General features: G+C 66.8%; 1 protein-coding gene across 5 annotated transcripts; it reads left to right on the forward strand.

The window, feature by feature from the left end:
* Window positions 1-349: 349 nt before the first annotated feature.
* Window positions 350-15,786, forward strand: LOC310887635 (ETS translocation variant 3-like protein). Of its 5 annotated transcripts, none has more exons than XM_083813782.1 (6): window positions 350-2,712; window positions 7,774-7,917; window positions 10,984-11,052; window positions 11,288-11,525; window positions 13,292-13,638; window positions 15,247-15,786. In XM_083813782.1, the coding sequence occupies exons 2-6, from the start codon at window positions 7,842-7,844 to the stop codon at window positions 15,657-15,659; spliced, it is 1,143 nt and encodes a 380-aa protein (XP_083669908.1). In that variant the 5' UTR covers window positions 350-2,712; window positions 7,774-7,841; the 3' UTR covers window positions 15,660-15,786. The 5 variants fall into 5 exon arrangements, with proteins under 5 accessions (XP_083669908.1, XP_083669910.1, XP_083669909.1 ...); XM_083813780.1 differs by lacking the exons at window positions 350-2,712; window positions 7,774-7,917 and adding an exon at window positions 10,476-10,546 and having other exon boundaries at window positions 13,292-13,448; window positions 13,536-13,638; XM_083813784.1 differs by lacking the exon at window positions 350-2,712 and having other exon boundaries at window positions 4,897-10,546.
* Window positions 15,787-18,177: the final 2,391 nt, after the last annotated feature.

Raw genomic sequence — 18,177 nt, forward strand, 5'->3', positions numbered from 1 at the left:
ACACGCATTAAAATGTACCCTAGGTTGGTTTTTTTTTTTTTTTTTTTCTTTTCGTAATTGTATGGGTGGAGCTGGGAGTGATTGGAAGCTTAACACTGAAACGATTGTGGGTGAGTTCATAGAGAAGGAATGACAGGAGCTTTGTTAAATCTCATTTCCTTTGTTCGGTTCCCCTATCACTTTGACTCATGCCTTAACTACGTTGTACACTTTAGGAGAGAGCAGGGGCTGGTGACAGGAGGAGCCCGTGCGGGTGCCAGATGCCTTCGGCCCCGGGTCGGGCCGCTCGGTGGAGGCGGGCTGAGCCTGGCGGAGGCGGCCGGGAGCCGCTCGCGAGCCGGCGGCGGCGTTGGCCCCCCAACCCGCTCTTCCCCGACGTAGCCGCGGCTCTCGTTAGGCCGATGAACTCGGGCTCCGGATTGCGCCGGGGAACGCGGCTCCCTCCCGCTGCGCCACGACGGATTTCGAACGATTCCTTGAAAGGAACGTTTTTTTTTAAAAAAAAATAATTTAATAATAATCGGTAGAGCCGCATCCGCAGCGCCATGACCCACGCGGGTCCCGGCGAGGGGCTCGTGCGGGAGGATTCCTTCTGCAGCCGGGGGGCTTTAGGAGCTGTTGGGAGAGGGCAGGGAGCGCGGGCACGAGGTTGTTCGCGTATGCTGTTAGGCAGGGAAGCGCCGGCCGCGGGGCCGGAGACGCCGCCGCACGAGGAGGGGACCCCGGGGGGAGCTGGGGAGGGGGGGGCAGCGATTTGTGGCCCCCCACCCCACCCCGGGCTGCCTCGTCCCCGTGGGACCCCGCACCGGGATTTACCTCCGGAGGGGCGGGGAGGGAGCCCCTCGGTCCGTGGCCCTCCTCTCCCTTCCCGCAGCCCCGACGTCAGCGTGAACTCAGGAATTAGAAACACGAGGCCTTTCCCCCACCCCCCCCCCACCCCCCCAGTAATGCGTATCGGGGCCCCCCCCCCCCAGTGACCCAAGTGCCGGAGCCCGCGGGTGCTGCTCCCGTTTGGGGTAGGGGGGGCACGGCCCTGGTCGCACTTCTTTAAGGCAAAAAAAAAAAAACAAAACCCAAGAAAGAAACGGAGTCGGGCTGTCGTTTGGCTTTAAAACCGAGTTCGGTTTGGGGGCCGGGGCGTGCCAGGGGGGTGTGTGTTTTTTTTTGGGGGGGGGGGTGGGGTGGGGTTTGTTTCTTCATAGCCATTGCACTGCAAACCGGGAGCTCCGCGTTCAGGGATAAAGGACTCAGGTTCTCAGGACAACGGACCAGGGACCGGCTGCGGGCGGTGGGCTGCGCCTCGGGGGCATGGGGGGGGGGGGGGGCGGCCAGGACCTCCCCCCCTCCCCAAAAAAACCCCCCCCGGCAGTGCCACCCGCGTCCCCGCTGGCTCAGGGGTCACCGCGGTGCAAGGCTGGGGCTCCTCCCGGCCAGGCGGCGTCGCATCGCCCGGCGGCAGCCCCGGGGGGAGCACGCTTATAAAGAACATTTTAAATAAGAAAAAGGAAAAAAAAAAATAATTAAAAAAAAAATTTATATATATTCCGATGTGCCAAAATATTTAAACTTGTAAAGTTTAAATGGTTGAAATCTCAACGTCCACCTGTATTAATTAATCAAGAGCATGTTAATGTTTAAACCATTTTTTGCTTTGTTTAGCCGTAGAGAACCTGTAGGAAAGAGACTTTAATCGGACAACCAGCCGCGAGCCGAGAGTTTGGGGGGAAAAAAGATAACGCGGGCAAGACAGGGCAGGGAGGATTAGCCCCGCGGCTGCCCGTAGCGGTGAGCGAGTCCCGCGGACCGGCCTGCATGCCCCGACCTGGACCCCCCCCCGATCCCCGCGGGGGTCACGGCGGAGGACCCCCCCCTCCAGAAGCATTAACCACGGCGGCGGGACCTTTCCACCCCGCGCTCGGTTGTCCCTTGTTTTTATTTATTCCGTAATTATGTTTTCGTTTTTAAAGTAACTTTTTTTTTTCCTCTCTTTTTTTTTTTGTCTTACGGATCCTGGTGGGTTTAAAAAAAAAAAAATGAGTTTCTTCTTTTGGTTTGAAATAATCGTAATCAGATTGTTTTTAAAGACAAAGTTCGATTGTAGAGTGTTTTTAAGGAGAACGTATTTACCGATAGAAAGTTTTCTTTTTTTTTTTTTAAAAAAAACAAACACTTTTCCTGAGGCATGTTCTTTGACTTTACTAGACTCGATTCAGCAGGGATTAGCAGGGGTGCATACACATACGGGCGGGGACGTGGTTGGCTTCAGCTGTCTGTCCGCGGAGAGCAGGAAGAAAAGTGTGTGTGTATATGTACATAACAATGTAAAGTAGTCCTTAAATACTCCATTGTGCAGTGCCTTTAGACGTTCCACTTTCTATAAAGTCTTCAAAACAAAAAAAAAGTTTGCATATATATATTATATATATATGATGTAATGTTATAGAAATATATGTATAATATACATATTTTTTTCCAGGGGTATCTGATAGCTCTGTATTTTGTTATGGAAGTTGAAAGAAAAAAAAAGAAAAAAAAAAAAAGTATTTTACCTCAAATTAAAAGTTAAATAAACCTTTTAAATAAGCATTTCTGCTCTTAGCTCGCTTCTTGGGGGCTCCCACCCTGCGTCTCCTAGACCCGCCGCCGGCTCCGCCGCGGTCGGCGCCCGCTCCTCGGCCCCGCTCGGTCCCCAGCGAGGAGACGCTGCCCCAGGTGAGCGCCGCTGCGGGTCCGGGCTCGGGTCCCGATCCCATTCCTGCCGTCGGGACGGGGCAGAGCCTCTCCTCCCCGGCCCCCGAAGGCGGCCGGGATTCGTGTCCCCCCCCGGCACGGGACGGGGATCGGGTTGTTGCAGCGCATCCATCGCGCCACAGCCTCTTGGCTCGGCAGCCGCGCCGCTCTTGAGGCCGTTTTAAACTAAATTTAACTAAAACTGGCTGAAATCCACGCCCTGAAATCGGCGCGTTGTTGACCGGGCTTTTTGCCAGGTTTTTTTTTTTTTATTTTTTTTTTTTAAGAGCGTTTCTGCAGTGGAAAGGGGCTTGGGAAGAGGGGCCGGGGGGGAGGCGTGGAGCAGCCCCGCTCTGTCTGGGGAGGCGGGACGGGGCTGCTTTATTTGATTTTTTTTTTTATTTTTTATTATTATTTTTTTTTTGAGCACAGGGACGGATCTGTGTCAGGAGGGGATTAGGGGCTGGAGCTGCTGGCTCCCGGCCCTGTGCTTGCACCACGCAGCTCGGCGTCGCCGCCGTCCCCTTTCCAGGCCTTTCTGTTGTGCTCCTGCGAACGGGGCAGCCCTGGCTCGAGCCCCGCGGCTTTCTGCTCCCTTCCCTCGACGCACGACGAATCTAACGAGCAGCGCGCGTTTGATTAAGCCCCCGGTAATTCCCAGGCCACGTGCGCTGGGGTCCTGAGGGCTGATCCTCCCTCCCCAGCCCTTTCAGCCCTTCCCGTGCCAGCAGTTTTCAGGCGTCGAATCGAAGACCCCTGGCGGAGGGGGCTCTGCGCCCGCTGCTGCCCGAATTCGCTCTCGCCGCGTCTTGCGGCCGCGCGGAGCTCTCGCGGGGTGCCCTGAACGAGAGGCCGCCGCGCCGGGGGTTTAAGGCATCCCTCAGCACGCGCTGGGCCTGCCGGGGGAAGTTCCCAAAGCGCCCGCCTGCGGGTCGCGAGCCCCCCTCCGCCGATGTTTTTCTTCTCCGCGCGTTCGCCCCGCGAGGTCCAAGCGCAGAAAATGTTTCCACGCGCCGGAGCGGAGCTGGCAAGTGAGGGTGAGGGGGGGACGCTGCTCCCCGTCCGAACGCGGGCTGCGGAGCTGCTTCTTCTCCCCCGACGAGCCGGAGCTTCGGGGGCTGCGGGAGACGCCCCCCCTCCCCGCGCGCGCCTCCCAAATCCTCTCGCACCGAGCGCTCGCTTTGGGATGCTCGGCCCCACGCAGGGCCAGCCCCCACCCTGGGGGGAGAAGAGCCAGGAAAACGAGGGGAGAAGCTGAAGTTTCGCAGCCGCCCTCCCAGCTCCTCGATGGGAAGGGGAAACGCAGTTTCGCGGATGCTTTTCCAATTTTGTGATTAAAAAGGAGCCCTCTCCCAGCCCCCCCGCCAACCTCTCTGAAGCAGAACGCTGTCTGCTTTCCAGGGAAAATAAGGGAGGTTTGGGCCCGAGCTGGAAAACCAAAGCTTAGTATTTAGAAACTTCCAGTAAAATCAAAGCAGTAATTTTCCAAAGCGGCCCCAGCAGCTCTTTCTGGGAGCCTGGAGCTGATGGCAAAGCTGATTAGAGGCTCCTCGCCTGCCTGCGCGCTCCCGGCCAGGTGCTCCCCCTCCTTTCCAAACACCGGCGCAGCCAAAAGCCGAGTTCAAAGCCCCGCGCGGGGGGCTCAGGGCAGCGACGTGAGCCGGGGGGGGCTGCGGGAAAGCCCCCAGCCCAGCTCCCCCTTCCACCTTCCCTCGCTTCCCACTCCCAGAGCTGCGGCAGCGAGGGGGTGATGTTGCAGCCTCCTGGTTTTTTTTTTTGGGGGGGGGCACGCAGCGATTTGGGGCTCGCAACACCCCAGGGGGGAGGAAAGGGGGGTCGCTGATGGAGCGGGAAAGCGGCAGCCTCTCGCCCCGCGCCTCCTTTCCATCTCCTTGACCCCCCCCCAAGGGTTTTTTTGTGGGTCCCCGTGTCCTTGCTGCGGGGGGGGGGGGCGACGTGCCCCACGCGGCAGCCTCGGGGGCGCTCAGCCCCGCAGCGGAGGGCACGGGGCGGGAGGGGCCGGTGCTATTGATCTGCCAGATTACTCAATTTCACCCGTATTGATCAGGTAATTGCTTTATCTCAGTTCTCATTTGGCCGCTGCTTTATCTGCTCCCAGCCCCGCTCCCCAGCACCGAGAGGCACACACTGGGGTGGGGTGGGGGGGGGGGGGGTGACAAAAAAACCCACCGCCGCCTCCCCCCCCCAGCCCCGAGCATCCTGGGTCCCCAGATCTCTTTCTCCCCGGCCAGCTGCGGCGCTCGCAGCGTGCATGGGACCGAAGCCCCCCTTTGGGACCGGGCATCCCTATGGGGTCAATGCTATGGGGTGGGGGAACAGCTCGGGGGCTTCCCAAAGGGTGTGAGAAGGGTGCCCAGCCCGGCTCTCGGGGGGATGCTCGCACGCAGCTGGGCGCGTGGGAGGGCTCCGCACCCCGCCGGGGATTCCCCGCGCCCTCTCCCCACGCGCGGGCCAAGGGCAGCTCTGCCTCGCTTTGCTTTCAAGCTTCGCCCCGGGTCTTCTTGTGAAGCCCACCAGCCGCAGGGGTTGGCGCTGCCTGGAGGGGGGGGACGGGGGCTCTTTTTTGGCCTCTCCTCCCCAAAATCCCATCCCACGGGGCTCTGCTCCGTAGGGCAGCTTCGCCAGGATGCTCCCGTGACGGCGGGAGCCTGCCGATACCCCCAAATTCGCAGGTGCGACGAAACCCCCCGAGCTCTTTCATCCCGTCCCTGCCTCCTCCTAGCGCAGCCTTACGCCGGGCAATTAAAACCGCCTCCAGCCCCGCTCCTGCCTCGGGTGCCGTAATCCTCCCTTGGCACCCGAGCCGCGGGGAGGAGGGACGAGCAGCGCCGCCGCCGCCTCTGCCGGCTCCGCGCAGCCCCAGGGCCCGATCCTGCCCGGCACGTGGGCTGAGCGCGAAGTCGCGCTGGATGGGGCCGGGGCGCCCAGAAATGTGAGCGAGATGGGTTTATTACGCGGAGTCTGTTGCTGCGATTGTTATCGATCCGCAGCTGTCACCTTCCATTGCTGCTAATGGGACGTGAAGAGGCTTCGGTGACCGGAGAGGCGCGTGCGCTCCCGCGTGCCGGCCTCATCCTGCTCTGGCGCAGTCCCCCAGCACCCCTGCTCCCGCTGCTGCCTCCTTTCTCCTCTCCTCCTTTCGCATTCCTGTCCATTTCTGCCATTTCTCCTTCTCCCCTCTCTCTCCAGCTCACTTTTCTCGTGCCCTCCTCTTGCAGCCCCCTTTTTCCACCCTCTCCTCCTGTTTTCCATCCCCTCTGCTCCTCTCATCTCGCTCCTGCTCCCTTTTCCCAACGGCTCCCTCCCTCCCTGCTCCCTTTTCGTCCCAATTCCGCCTTTCATTTTTGCCATCACCTCCCTTGCATTTGGCCGTCTCCCTCTCTCGGCCGCACGGCCGCCCCATCCGCTTGGAGCCCCTTTTTGGGGGTCACCATCGGCTCCGCTCCCACCCCGCGGAGTGGGGCTCTCTGCGGCCTCTTCTTTTTCTGCTTTCCTGCCTCGCCTCCTCCTATTATTTTAATTTGAGAGGGCAAGGAGGGAATTAACCCGTGAGAAATGACACGTTGACCCTAGGGCCATCACGGGGGGGGCGGGGGGCACAGGGACGTGGAGGCGCGTGCCCCCCGCTGCCCTCCGGGGGCCGTCGGGGCTGCCCCAGGGGCATCGCCCGGCACCGGGGGCTCCTGGAGCCAGCGGCGTGGGACCGGGATCTGGCCCCGGGGTCCCCGTCCCCTTCGCGTGGTGGGGCTGGCGGCCCCGCTCCCTCCCTCCCCGTGCCGCTGTCGGGAGCCGTTCAAGTCTGAACAGATAGCGAGCCGCCCGGGCGATTACTCCCAATTAAGGGGAGGGAAAGCAAAAGGAGCCGGAGCCCGTGCGGCGCTTTGGTAGGCAAAGCTCGCAGCGCCCGGGGCCCTGGCACCGTGCCGCCGTGGCTCAGGGTGTCGCAATGGGTGGGCAGCCGCGCTCCGGCTACGCCCTGCAGGACTCGCAGCGAGCTCCTGGATCGGCAAGAAACGAGCGGCGGCTCCACCCGGCCGCCGCGCTGCCCGGGCGCGTCCGTCTGGCTCCGGCTGGGCTCGGGCCGCGGGCAGCGGCGCTGCTCCGCCTGGGATCGGGGCGAGCCTGGCCCCAAAGCCCGGGAGGTGCCGCGGCGTCGAGCGGCGTCCCGGTGCCTCCCGCCCTGCCCTGCGCCCTCGTGCGTCGCCCGCTCCCCGGCCGTGCCGCCACGCGTCCGTCTGTCACTCATCCCTCCCCACACCCCAACCCCGGTATCGCTTTCCATCACGTTAGCCTCGGTTGATTTAACCAGAAAACAACCCCAGAATTTAATTCCCCAGCAATGCTTCTCCCATCTCGATCAGGAGGCCGGGCTGCTCCCTGCTGCCTCCGCTGGAGCCGAGCCCCTCGAGTAACCAGGGGATGGGGAACGGGGCCAGCCCGCAGCCCGGGCTTTGTAGGGTGGGCGAAACCCGCTGCCCTCCGGGGGCTTCGTGCCCGCGGCAGACCCCACGTGCCTGGTGGCAACCCGGGCTGGAGCCGGTGGCAGTGCCCGGCCCCGGCGGCCACCCCGAGCCCCTGCGCTGGTGGCTGGCCGTGGAGCATCCCGCTGGGGACGTGCCGGGCTCGGGGCGATAGCAGCCCCCGTGCCTTCTTGTCCCCGTAAAAAAGGTTTGGATGGGGAAAACGGGGCTGGAATGAACCCGGAGCCATCCAGCAGGGTCGGGCTGCCGGCAATTCGGGTGCCTCTGGGCTTCGTGCTCGGTTGCGTGGCTCCAAGGTGAACCCCGTCCCGGCCAGCGCGTCCCACCCGCTTCCCCCGCTCGCGCTGCCAGCCCCGTCCCTTCGGTGCAACCCCTGCGTCGGGCACAAAGGGTCCCGGGGGCATCCCCATTGCCCGCGAGGAAGAGGAGGAGGAGGAGGAGGAGGAGGAGGACGGGGAAGAGACCGCGGCTGCCACAATCGGGCGGCTGCAGCGGTCGGCAGCCCGCGGCCGGTGAGGGGTTAACGCGATTGTCTCCGCAGCCACGGCCGCCCTCCCGGGAGCGCCGAGGACTGGGTTTTCATTTTAAGTAACCCTAACGCGGCGTGCGATGAAATGCATCGGGGTCGGGCGCGACAGAGGCGAGGAGCGCGTCGGGGAGGCGGACGCCGAGCGGCAGCCGGGAGGTAGGAGACGTGCCAGCGGTCCCGGTGCGAGGCACCGCGCGCGCGACCCTCGCCGTGGGCGTCCCAGGGGGGTCCCAGCCCCGGCGGTGCCTGGAGCAGGTCCCGTGCCCATTCAGCACAGGGCATGGGATGTCCCCGGGCACCCCGCTCCTTCCCCCGGTGCTGCTGGGGCGTCCCTTCGGGGTGGTGGCGGATGCTCGGGGTCACCACGGCGGTGGCAGCCTCGTGCTGCCGAGGCTGCTCGGTGCCTCGGTGCGTTCTTCACCGATTTCACCGAGGTCTCGCCCCGCAGACAACTTCCAGGTGGACTCGGCTGCGTCTCTCTGCTGGGTGACCTGCAAGAGAGAAGGGAAAAAGGGGGTAGAAGGGGAAATTTGGGGGGATGGCTTCTCCCAAGCAGGGTTTGGGGAATTATTCCCCCCGGCTGAGCATCCCCGCAGTGCTCGCGTCCAGCCAGGTTGGTGCCCCTGCACCAGCACCGAAGCGGATTTAGCCAGCGAGGGAAAACCCCAAAGAGCTTTAGGGATTAGGAGCAGGCTCAGGGGATGCAGTGGCCGATATCCCATCCCAAATCTCAGCCCCGCTCCTCCGCAGGAGCCGTGGCAGCAGCAAGCCGGGGAGCAGGGATGTGCAGCTGTTCTCAGCCCGGCCCCACAGTCAGCCTGCGTCTGTCCCGTAGCAGCCGGTGTCCCCGTGTCCCCTGTCCCCAGGGTCCTGCAGCCCTACGGTGGCCGTATCCAGCCCCGGACACGCTGCCCCGGCTCAGCATCACTCCCATCCCAGCGCCGGTTTTGCTCGCTAGGGACTCGCGTTTAATTCCCGCGGCGTCGCCCGTGGTGGGGACGGAGCAGAGCGCAGGGGACGGCGTCGCTCCTGCTCGCTGGGGGTGCGCAGAGCCCCCGTCCCCGACCCCTCGCCAGGACGCTCACAGGGCTTTGACTTTCCGAAGTGACCTTCACCCCCTGTCCCCAGCGTCCCTCCCGGGTTAGGGTTTCTGTTTGAGCGCGTTACAAAAGCCTTTTAAATCCCACAGCCCCTGGAGACCGAAGGAAGGGAAGGAGAGGGAGGGAAGGAGGAAAACCTCTGCGAGCACCGGAGCCCGGGACGGATTTGGGGCTGGGGTCCGACCCTGCGGCATGGGGGGCTCCCAGCCCTGGGAAATGGGGGGGGGACGTGTCACCGGGGGTGGCTGCGATGACGCTCCATCCCCATCGCTCTGGGGACGGGGACGGCCGGCAGCCCCTCTCCCTGCCCCATAACCCGGGATGGGGGCGCAGGGGGCGGCCCCACGGCCCCCAGCCCACCCTGCTCGACTCCCCCTGCCCCTTGCTGTTCCGATGGCCCCTAATCCGCTTGTTTTAATAGCATTAAATGCTTTTAAACAAACAGGCCCTTCACCTCTGCCTGCTCCGTGCGCGATGCCCGGGAGGGCTGGGCGGGCTGGCTAAGGAGATTGGAGCGGGATTTGGGAGAGATAAAGGGGCAGGAACCCGGCCAGATCTCACCCCGGACAGACAGACGTGTTTGCCTTGTGCTGTCCCTGGGGGGGGGACACCCAGGTGTCCGGGCTCCTTGAGCAGGGCAGCGGGACCCCAGCCCCAATTCGGAGCCCGCCGCCTCCTTCCTCCACGTCCCCGCTCCCCTCCTCTGCCCCGCGCCGGGGGTCGCTCGCCCCTGGATGGGGCACCCCAGGGTGACACCCCCGGGCTCGGGGGTCCCCGAAGGGCTCTGGGGGGGGGGGGGCGCCCTAACCCCGCAGCCCTCGGCACGGCGGGATTGCAGGCAAGAGACTTGAAAGAGGCGGCGAGGCCCTCGCTAATGAGGGAGAATAAAGAAGCGGGGAGAGAAAAGCAAATGAGGAGAGCAAACAAGGAGGAAAGAAAAGGCAAGAAGAAAAGGCAAGAGTCATTTTCATAACCGCTTGGTGCCGAGCAAGCCCTCGGGGCGGTTTTTCGCCTCCTGCCCTTTGTATCTGCTGTTCTCAGGGGCCTGTTTGCATTTCTGCTCGAATCCAAACACCCCGGATTGCCCCGGTTGTATTTACCCGTCTGGGACGGCGCCGGGCCCATGGCTGAGCCCGCAGCGAGCCCGCCCTGAAGGGCACGGCGTGGGGCGCGCTCCCCTCCGCCGCCTCCCATCGCCCCCGTCCCTTTTTTTGCCTTTTTTTCTCCCCCCCGTTTTCCTTTGAATCTCGAATCACGCTTAGATAAATCACGGGGCATCGAGCCCTCGTCCTCCCGGGCGCCAACAAGCACAAGGGGATGTGCCCCAGGCGGGGATCGGTCGCTCCATCTCTTTCCCTTCCGTGCCCCAAATTTCCTCCTCCATGGGGGGAAATTTCCTCCTCCACGGGAGGAAATATCCTCCATCATGGGGGGAGCAGGGTCTGGGGGGGGGGCTGCGGGGCAACAGAGCCACCCCTGGGCAGGATCCGACCGCGGGAGCCCCCAGACCGCCCGGCCCCGCTCCCCCTGCACCTTTCCAGCAATTTCTCCGCTCCCTGCCAGGGGGGGTAAGAAGATTTACGCGTAACCCATCCCCTCCCCGTATATATGAAGGCGATTCTCCCTAAGACCCTCAGACGCTTTCTCTCGCCCTGCCCGGGACGAGGTCCCCAGCGGTGCCGCAGGTGAGTGGGGCAGGATGCGGCCGTGCCCCGGGGCCTGGCGGTGCTTTGGTTTCCCTTCTCTCCTGGGACACGGGGAGGGCTGAAACGCCACCCGGGCGCTCCAGGGAGAGAGGAGGAACGGTGAATTTGGAGGGTTTTAGCCTGGCGGGGTGCTGGGTGCCACCTGCACCCCTCCACCTGTCCTTCTGCTGCCCCAGGGGTGACCAAATCCTGGGCTTTCCCCATCCCTCCCAGCCAGCCCCGTTCCTGTTCCCTCCATCCCCAGGCCTGGGGGCCCCAGGAGCCCCCCCGAGCCCCCCAGCCAGGACACTGCACCCCCCCCCCAGCCCACACCCCCCTGGGGCAGCCCCTGCGAGCGAGGACGTGACTGTCCCCATGAGGGACCGCGGCGCGGACGGGCTGGGGGACCCCATCGCCCCTCTGCTTTCTGCCCGCAGGCTGCGGGATGCAGTGCGGCTGCGTGCCCCCGCCGCTGCCCGCCCTGCCCGGCTCCTACTGGGTACCAGGTGAGCGCCCAGCACGGCCAAACTGGGAGAGGCGGGGAGCGCCCTGCGGGGCCGAGCGCCCCCAGCGATGCTCCCCGCCACGGACCCACGGCCACCCGGGGGTCGGGGGCACGTCACTGTGGGCCCCCCCCGGCAGAAATGGAGCTGCCTCGGGGGGAGCAGTGATGCTGCGGGGCGATGCCCCCGGGCCCCGGGGAGCCGTCGGGGCCCTAAGAGTGCACGGCTCGCTCCGCAGGGCTGGCCTTCCCCGACTGGGCGTACAAGGCTGAGTCCAGCCCCGGCTCGCGGCAGATCCAGCTCTGGCACTTCATCCTGGAGCTGCTGCAGAAGGAGGAGTTCCGCCATGTCATCGCCTGGCAGCAGGGCGAGTACGGGGAGTTCGTCATCAAGGACCCCGACGAGGTGGCGCGGCTGTGGGGCCGGCGGAAATGCAAGCCCCAGATGAACTACGACAAGCTGAGCCGGGCTCTCAGGTGCCGCAGGGAACGGGGTGGGGCGAGGAGCCCTGGGGGACACCGAGAGCCCTGGGGGACACCGAGAGCCCTGGGGGACACCGAGAGCCCTCGGGGACACCGAGAGCCCTCGGGGACACCGAGAGCCCTCGGGGACACCAAGAGCCCCTGAGGATACCGAGAGCCCTGGGGGACACCGAGAGCCCTCGGGGAAACCGAGAGCCCTCAGGGACACCGAGAGCCCTCAGGGACACCCAGAGCCCTGGGGGACACCGAGAGCCCCTGGGGACACCGAGAGCCCTTGGGGACACCAAGAGCCCTTGGGGACACCCAGAGCCCTGGGGGACACCGAGAGCCCCTGGGGACACCCAGAGCCCTTGGGGACACCGAGAGCCCCTGGGGACACCGAGAGCCCTCGGGGACACCGAGAGCCCTTGGGGACACCGAGAGCCCTGGGGGAAACTGAGAGCCCTGGGGGACACCGAGAGCCCTCGGGGACACTGAGAGCCCTCGGGGACACCGAGAGCCCTTGGGGACACCGAGAGCCCTGGGGGACACCGAGAGCCCTGGGGACACTGAGCGCCCTCGGGGACACCAAGAGCTCTGGGGGACACCGAGAGCCCTTGGGGACACCAAGAGCCCTCGGGGACACCGAGAGCCCTTGGGGACACCGAGAGCCTTGGTGGACACCGAGAGCCCTGGGGGACACCGAGAGCCCTGGGGGACACCGAGAGCCCTCGGGGACACTGAGAGCCCTCGGGGACACCGAGAGCCCTTGGGGACACCGAGAGCCCTGGGGGAAACCGAGAGCCCTGGGGGAAACTGAGAGCCCTCGGGGACACCAAGAGCTCTGGGGGACACCGAGAGCCCTGGGGACACCGAGAGCCCTGGGGGACACCGAGAGCCCTCGGGGACACCGAGAGCCCTGGGGGACACCGAGAGCCCTGGGGACACTGAGCGCCCTCGGGGACACCAAGAGCTCTGGGGGACACCGAGAGCCCTTGGGGACACCAAGAGCCCTCGGGGACACCCAGAGCCCTGGGGGACACCGAGAGCCCCTGGGGACACTGAGAGCTCTCGGGGACACCCAGAGCCCTTGGGGACACCGAGAGCCCTGGGGGACACCAAGAGCCCTGGGGGACACCGAGAGCCCTGGGGACACCCAGAGCCCTGGGGGACACCAAGAGCCCTTGGGGACACCCAGAGCCCTCAGGGACACCGAGAGCCCTGGGGGACACCGAGAGCCCCTGGGGACACTGAGAGCTCTCGGGGACACCCAGAGCCCTGGGGGACACCGAGAGCCCTCGGGGACACCGAGAGCCCTTGGGGACACCGAGAGCCCTGGGGGAAACCGAGAGCCCTGGGGGAAACTGAGAGCCCTCGGGGACACCAAGAGCTCTGGGGGACACCGAGAGCCCTGGGGACACCGAGAGCCCTGGGGGACACCGAGAGCCCTCGGGGACACCGAGAGCCCTGGGGGACACCGAGAGCCCTGGGGACACTGAGCGCCCTCGGGGACACCAAGAGCTCTGGGGGACACCGAGAGCCCTGGGGACACCGAGAGCCCTGGGGGACACCGAGAGCCCTCGGGGACATGGTGGCCACAGGAGCGGGCGGTCCTGGCCCCACGGGCTGCAGCACAGCCCCCCGTATGGGGACAGCGGGGACGTGGCCAGGGGGACCCCTCGGCTCTCCAGGTTCCCAGGATTTCGTGCAAAGCCCCCCCCCACCCATCTGCCCACCCTCCCACCCCCCCGTGCCGCTGACACCCCGGTCCCCCCCCCCAGGTACTACTACAACAAGCGCATCCTGCACAAGACCAAGGGCAAGCGCTTCACCTACAAGTTCAACTTCAGCAAGCTCATCTTCGTCAACTGCCCGCTGTGGGACGCGCGCTGCCCGGCCCTGCTGGCGGGCGCCGTGCCCCCCGCCCTGCCGAGCCAGGTACGGGGGGCTCAGCCCCGGGGGGACGGCCCCGGGGACCCGCTGCCCCCGTCCCCACCGCCGCCACCGCCCCGTTCGTCCCCGCAGCTGGTGCAGAACGTGGTGCTGAGCCGGCGGGCGCTGCTGGAGCCGCTGGTGTGGTCCCGGGGTCCCCGGCACCCCCTGCACCCCGAGGTGCTGGAGAAGAGCCGTAAGTGTGGGGGCACGGCGGGCACGACCCGGGGTGGGCACGACCCACGGGGGGCACGACCCACGGGGGGCACGACCCACGGCCTCGCACGCCCGCGTGCACCAAGCCCGTGCCACCGTCGGGCACGCTGCCACCCAGCCGGGGAGGGGACCCACGGGGTTCGGGGCCTGGGGTGGGGGGCGGTGGGTGCCGGGGTGGGTGGGTGCTGGGGCTGGTGGGTGCCGGGGTCGGTGGGTGCCGGGGTCGGTGGTGCTGGGGCCGGTGGGTGCTGGGGTCGGTGGGTGCCGGGGTCGGTGGTGCTGGGGCCGGTGGGTGCTGGGGCCCATGGGTGCTGGGGCTGGTGGGTGCTGGGGTCAGTGGGTGCCAGGGTCAGTCTGTGCCAGGGTGGGCAGGTGCCAGGGTCGGTGGGTGCCGGGGTAGGTGGGTGCTGGGCTTGGTGGGTGCCGGGGTGGGTGGGTGCCGGGGTGGGTGGGTGCCGGGGTTGGTAGGTTCCAGGGTAGGTGGGTGCCAGGGTCGGTGGGTGCCAGGGTGGGTGGGTGCTGGGGTCGGTGGGTGCCGGGGTCGGTGGGTGCCAGGGTGGGTGGGTGCTGGGGTCGGTGGGTGCCGGGGTCGGTGGGTGCCGGGGTCGGTGGGTGCCAGGGTAGGTGGGTGCCGGGGTCAGTGGGTGCTGGGGCCGGTGGGTGCCAGGGTGGGTGGGTGCCAGGGTCGGTGGGTGCCGGGGTAGGTGGGTGCCGGGGTCAGTGGGTGCTGGGGCCGGTGGGTGCCAGGGTGGGTGGGTGCCAGGGTCGGTGGGTGCTGGGGTCGGTGGGTGCCAGGGTGGGTGGGTGCTGGGGTCGGTGGGTGCCGGGGTCGGTGGGTGCCAGGGTGGGTGGGTGCTGGGGTCGGTGGGTGCCGGGGTCGGTGGGTGCCAGGGTAGGTGGGTGCCAGGGTAGGTGGGTGCCGGGGTTGGTGGATGCCGGGGTGGGTGGGTGCTGGGGCCGGTGGGTGCTGGGGCTGGTGGGTGCCAGGGTAGGTGGGTGCCGGGGTAGGTTATTGCTGGGGCCGGTGGGTGCCAGGGTGGGTGGGTGCTGGGGTCGATGGGTGCTGGGGTTGGTGGGTGCTGGGGTCGTTGGGTGCTGGGGCTGGTGGGTGCCAGGGTAGGTGGGTGCCGGGGTAGGTGGGTGCCGGGGTCAGTGGGTGCTGGGGCCGGTGGGTGCCAGGGTGGGTGGGTGCCGGGGTCGATGGGTGCTGGGGCCGGTGGGTGCTGGGGCCCGTGGGTGCTGGGGTTGGTGGGTGCCGGGGTCGGTTATTGCTGGGGCCGGTGGGTGCCAGGGTGGGTGGGTGCCGGGGTCGGTGGGTGCTGGGGCCGGTGGGTGCAGGGGTTCTCGCCCCCTGGGTGCAGGCAGCAGGGCCGGGTGCAGGCGGGGCCTCCGCCGTTGCCGGTCCCACAGCAGCACCCAGCGGCTGCGGCGGGGAGAGAGGAGGGGGCCGAGGGTGCCGGGGCCGAGGCGAGGTGGAAGGAGAGAGGGGGACGGGGGGGGGGGGGGAGCACCCCGGGGTCCCAGCGTCCTCGGCCGTGGTGGCCGGCCGGGCTCTCAGGGTGCTCCCCGTCCCTCTCGCTGCTCGCAGGGCTGGGCTCCGCGTCCCCCCCGTGCCTGGGGGGCTCCTGCTGCCGCCCCGAGGAGTTTCCCCCCTTGGCCGCCTTCCCCTGCCCGCTGCTGGCCCCCCCGCTGCGCGACTGGGCCCCCTTCCCCGGCCACGTCCTGCCCCCCCCGCGCCATCCCCTGCCGCTGCTGCCCCCCCAGCTGGGAGCCCCCAGCCCCGGGGGGCTCCCCAAAACCGAGCCCTTCCTCCTGGGCCCCCACTGCCCCCCCAGAGCCTTCCCCGGGCTCTTCTTCGGGGGGGGGCTCGCAGCCGAGCACCCGTGCCGGCCGGGGGAGGACGGCGAGGAGGAGGAGGATGAGGAAGAGGAGGACGAAGGCCGGCACGGCGTGGCTCCCGTGCCCCCCCGGCCCCCCAGCTGGGCCCTGCAGCCCCCCTAGGGTGGGCTGCCAGGGGGCAGAGCAGCAGCGAGGCCCCGCGCCTGCCCCCGGTCCCCCCCCCATAAGACGTGACCCCCCCGCATGGCTCAGAAATAAAGCGTCGTGCAGCGAGGGGGCTCGGCGTCTCGCTGCCCCCCCCAAAGCCACCGGGACCCCCGGCCTCACAAAGGGGATTTTGGGGGGGGGGGGGGAAGGTGGTGCGGGGGGAGGCTGGGAGCGCTGTGGGGTTCATGGGGGGGGCGGGGGGGGGCGATCCCGGCGGCCACCGCTCGCTCCCAGGGATTCCCGGAAAAGGGCCCCGGCCCGTTTTCGTTTTCGCTTTCCTTTGGTTTTCCCGCTGGGGAAATCCGCGGGGGGGTGAAAACGGGGGGGGGGGGACACGGGGGGACCCCCGCACCCCGCCCACGGCACCCCCACGCCCAGGACGCGTCTGCGGGGCCCCAACCCTGAGGCTGTGCCCGTGGGTCCCCAAATCTCCGACGTCCTTCTGGATGCCCCCCCCCCCCCCCCCCCAGGCCGGCTGCCCACTGTGGGTCCCCGAAACCCCGGGTGTCCCCCTGGGTCCCCCAAATCTGTGCTGCCCCCACACCTGGGTGTCCCCGAGGGTCCCCCAAATCCCCGCTGTCCCCGTAGGTCCCCAAATCAGTGCCGTGTCTCTGACCCCCCCCCGCCGTTCCTGGATCCCCCAAACCCCCGCTGTCCCCGTAGGTCCCCAAGTCCCTGCTGTTCCTGTAGGTTCCCCAAATCACTGCTGACCCCAACGGTCCCCCAAAATCCCTGCTGTTTCCACAGGTCCCCAAATCACTGCTGTGCCTCTGACCCCCCCCTACACACCTGGCTGTCCACAAAGGTCCCCCAAATCCCTGCTGTCCACAAAGGTCCCCAAATCCCTGCTGTCCCTGAAGGTCCCCAAATCCCCGCTGTCCACAAAGGTCCCCCAAATCCCTGCTGTCCACAAAGGTCCCCAAATCCCTGCTGTCCCTGAAGGTCCCCAAATCCCCGCTGTCCCTGAAGGTCCCCAAATCCCTGCTGTCCCTGAGGCTCCCCCAAATCAGTGCAGTGCCTCTGACCCCCCCCCCCCCCCGCTGTCCCTTTAGGTCCCCAAATCCCTGCTGTCCCTCGGAACCCCCACCCCTCTGGGTTGTCCCCGAGTGTCCCCAAATCCCTGCTGTCCCTACAGGTCCCCAGATTCCCCCTGTCCCCGAGGCTCCCTCAAATCCCTTCTGCCCCTCTGAACCCCCACACCCAGGTGTCCCCAAGTGTCCCCAAACCTCCGCTGTCCCCAAAGCTCCCCAAATCCCTGCTGTCCCCCAAGTGTCCCCAAACCCCCGCTGCCCCTCTAAGACCCCAATCCCCCCTCTTGCCCCTATAGGACCCCAAACCCCCCTCTTTCCCCTGCAGGACCCCAGCCCCCCCCTTGCCCCTCTAACACCCCAAACCCCCTCTTGCCCCTCTAAGACCCCCAAGACCCCCCTGCCCCTACAGGACCCCAACCCCCCCTCTTTCCCCTACAGGACCCCAACCACCCCCTTGCCCCTCTTGTCCCCCAAACCCCCTCTTTCCCCTCTAAGACCCCCAAGACCCCCCTGCCCCTATAGGACCCCCAACCCCCCCCGCCCCTATAGGACCCCAACCCCCCCTCTTTCCCCTACAGCACCCCAACCCCCCCTTGCCCCTCTAAGACCCCCAACCCCCCCCCGCCCCTCTAAGACCCCAACCCCCCCTCTTTCCCCTCTAAGACCCCCAACCCCCCCCTTGCCCCTACAGGACCCCAACCACCCCCTGCCCCCCTCGTCCCCCAAACCCCCTGTTTCCCCTCTAAGACCCCCAACCCCCCCCGCCCCTCTAAGACCCCAACCCCCCCTCTTTCCCCTACAGGACCCCAAACCCCCTCTTGCCCCTATAGGACCCCAACCCCTCCCTCTTTCCCCTATAGGACCCCAACCCCCCCCTTGCCCCTCTTGTCCCCCAAACCCCCTCTTTCCCCTCTAACACCCCCAACCCCCCCCGCCCCTCTAGGACCCCAACCCCCCCCTCTTTCCCCTACAGGACCCCAACCCCCCCCTTGCCCCCCTCGTCCCCCAAACCCCCTCTTTCCCCTCTAAGACCCCCAAGACCCCCCTGCCCCTATAGGACCCCCAACCCCCCCCGCCCCTATAGGACCCCAACCCCCCCTCTTTCCCCTACAGCACCCCAACCCCCCCTTGCCCCTCTAAGACCCCCAACCCCCTCTTTCCCCTCTAAGACCCCCCTGCCCCTATAGGACCCCCACCCCCCCTCTTTCCCCTCCAAGACCCCAACCCCCCCCGCCCCCCCCGCCCCCCCCTCTTTCTCCTACCCCCCCCCCCACTTTCCCCGTGCCACCCCCGCCGCCGACCCCCCCCCGTGCGGCGGCAGCGGGGGCCGGGCGAGCCCGGGGATTGGGAGCGGCCCCTAGGCCTCTCCCTCGGCCCGGCCCCCCAGCGCCGCCGGGCGGGCGCTCGGTGGCGGCGCGGGGGGGGGGGGGGCGGGGGGGGGG

This window comes from Anser anser, assembly GCF_964211835.1.
Source record: "Anser anser genome assembly, chromosome: 28".
NCBI classification, from domain to species: Eukaryota; Metazoa; Chordata; class Aves; order Anseriformes; family Anatidae; genus Anser; species Anser anser.